The sequence below is a fragment of the Perkinsus marinus genome (assembly GCF_000006405.1).
Source record: "Perkinsus marinus ATCC 50983 genomic scaffold scf_1104296934052, whole genome shotgun sequence".
NCBI lineage: Eukaryota > Perkinsozoa > Perkinsida > Perkinsidae > Perkinsus > Perkinsus marinus.
In genome coordinates this window covers 1-2595 of record NW_003214933.1, presented here as the reverse complement: position 1 = coordinate 2595, position 2595 = coordinate 1, and the positions used below count along the sequence as shown (strand labels likewise).

General features: G+C 52.4%; 1 protein-coding gene across 1 annotated transcript; it reads right to left on the bottom strand.

Annotated features, from left to right (window-relative positions):
* Positions 1-673: 673 nt before the first annotated feature.
* Pmar_PMAR016687 (hypothetical protein) lies at positions 674-2471 on the bottom strand (the record flags this gene model as incomplete). The annotated part of the gene is made up of 4 exons (XM_002785082.1): positions 674-1711; positions 1760-1912; positions 1959-2285; positions 2334-2471. The coding sequence occupies 4 exons, from the start codon at positions 2469-2471 to the stop codon at positions 674-676; spliced, it is 1656 nt and encodes a 551-aa protein (XP_002785128.1).
* Positions 2472-2595: the final 124 nt, after the last annotated feature.

The following is a 2595-nucleotide window of genomic DNA, read 5'->3' as shown; positions in this document are numbered from 1 at the left end:
AATCGTTGTTCCTTCCATAACCTCTATTACCCCGACCAGACGACTGCTCGCCCCACCCTCCTCCACGGCTCTGACCCCACCAAGAATCTCTACCACCATTCCAGCCACCAGCACTCCCTTTACTGCTGCTACTACCCTCAGAGCTACCCTTCCATTTCGACCAATCATCATTACCCCATGACCCACCTCCTGTGCTATTCTGATAGCCGTTACCCCAAGAGTAAGACCCAGCCGACCCTCCCTCACTCTCATTCACTTGCATAGAGGTAGCCCCACCGCTCGCCTCTCTCTCCCCATACCCCAAAGAGCCCTCCTCTACTGCCGCACCCCTGGTACCCCCATCTTGCTGGGGCTCAGACATGCCAAATCAACTCTGAATACCACAGAATGGGAGAATATGCACATGGTCAACTACTAATGACAATATGAAAATTCTGAAGAGATTTCGAGAAATTCTTCTTGGTTTCTGTACACTTCCACGCCAATCCGTCACTAAACCTGTATAGTTAGTGAGGAAACTTCTAAACTCAGCTGAGGAGAGCAAACATATATTCCAGCACAGGATTACCACCAATCAGAGACCACCGCCCCTACTACTACTAAACTAAACAGTGTGTTAGAGTAGTTCATTATAAGAAACAACAAGGTACTGTAAACGGACCCTGTAGAGAGTCTACATCTTTTTTTCAGCTAAACTATTGGCCCACTTTCGGCACCCCTTAGCCGCCTCCCTCATAGCCCGAGTCCTCAACGCCTCTACTTCGCAAACCGCAGCCCCAACGGATCTCCCCAAGCCGTAAGCTGCTATCTGTCTCAGCGTTGGACGACTCAGCTCAAGACTCTTAGAACATGCCGTCAACGCATCCTGCATTCTATGAGAGAAATGCCTCACCAGTTTTCGCATTGGTGATTTCTTAGACAAGGCTCTTGTCGAACGAACCACAAGGCCGAAAATAGAAGGACCAACATACTGACCAAAATAGGACACTTCCTCTACAGCCCTACGACAGTCATCATCCTCCGCCCCCGCCCTGTGGAGGTTCGTACCCGTCCTCAAGTACTTCTCAACGACCTCCTTCATCACTTGCTCAAGAATATCCTCAGCCTCCTCCTTACCACCATTCTCAGGGGCCACCTTAAGACTCTCCTCAGCCCTGTATAGCAAAGCTGGCAATGCCGCTACTGGTCGCCCAGAAGGTAGTTCCTCCCCAGCCAGACTCTTGAACTCCTCACACTCCGCTCGCTCCTGAGGCGGCACGTCAACCTTCTGGCGCATCTCTAAAACGAGCCTTCTCATCGGATGCATGAGGGACATATCGTCCAAGGGCTCGGTAATTGGCCGAGGTCTGAGCTCCTGAGTACCAATAATGGACCCTAGCGCCGTCAGGGGCTCCTCGAGCGTCCGTGAACATGTAAGCACTGCAGAGCTGCCCTTAACCTTAGGACCAAGGATAGCTGGTGGTATAGCAAAATGGATGGGAGTGAGATCCTGATCGACCCCACCAGGACCTCCCATGATGCTGCTCAAGTTCGTCCGACACCCAGCTCTGAGGTATTCCTCAACCCTACCCCAAAGGCCTTCTTGTAAGGTCAACAGTACAGTGTCACTCATGTCCGAGTCGAAGTCTCGGACATGCTCTACTGCTGCTGGTTTGTTACCAGTCAACCAAAGCAGTGTTCGATGCTGGGCGTTCTTCAAGTCATTCAAAGCCTGAGAGGAAGAACCTCTTCAAAGTCATCTACGTGGACTGTATAGTACCTCTTGTCTCTCCTCGCCAATATCCGTAATACCAAGGCCCCCTTTGAGGATTACTATCTCTAATACCGACAGGTGGTCACAAGTAGGATGTCGCTGCCGAGCTGCTCGACACACCGCAAAGGCCGGAATGGGCTCATGACGGCCAACAAGAGCCTGAGGAGCTCCAATAGAGACCACCCGACTGTAAGCTGGGGCATACCACAATAGCACAGATGATGAGCATCCTGCCAATAGAGCATTCCTCCCCTTCTTCCTGTTGTTCACTCTCCTCCTCATCCCAACACTTCCCCAGCTCGATCAACTGCTCTACTGGTACCTCCTCAGGTACCAGGGCCGAGGCTATGCGAGCTCTGGTCAGCATCCGTTGTCGGAAAGGCTTCCCAGTCTGCGCTGAGCTACTGCTGCCGTTGATGCTCATCTCAGACAACTTGAGCATTCGTTTGCCAAGGTCCACGGCTTGGGTAGTGGTTAGGGCCGATAGATAGGGGCGCACGGCAAAGTAACAGGGAGAGGTATGTCCAAAGGACTGAGGAGGCGACGTAGAAGAGCGTAGTGATGTAGTGTAGAGTATTACCTCAACATAGCTCTCCAGTTGAGCTACAAGGTCAGCCGTCCGCCCACTGGTGACAGCCAGGAGCATCATCCCGAGCCTGGCCAGGGACGAGCATGGTATACCCCCATAACTCAACGAGGTGTTGCCATGCCTGAGCATAGATGTAAATCCCAGGAGATCCTCAAGACCCTTAGACTTACGACTCTTCACCCTCGTGGTCGGATGGCCGTTCCCCAATGGTCCCCTCCTGCAACCAGTCCTTCACAGCAGCTACGTTGCTATC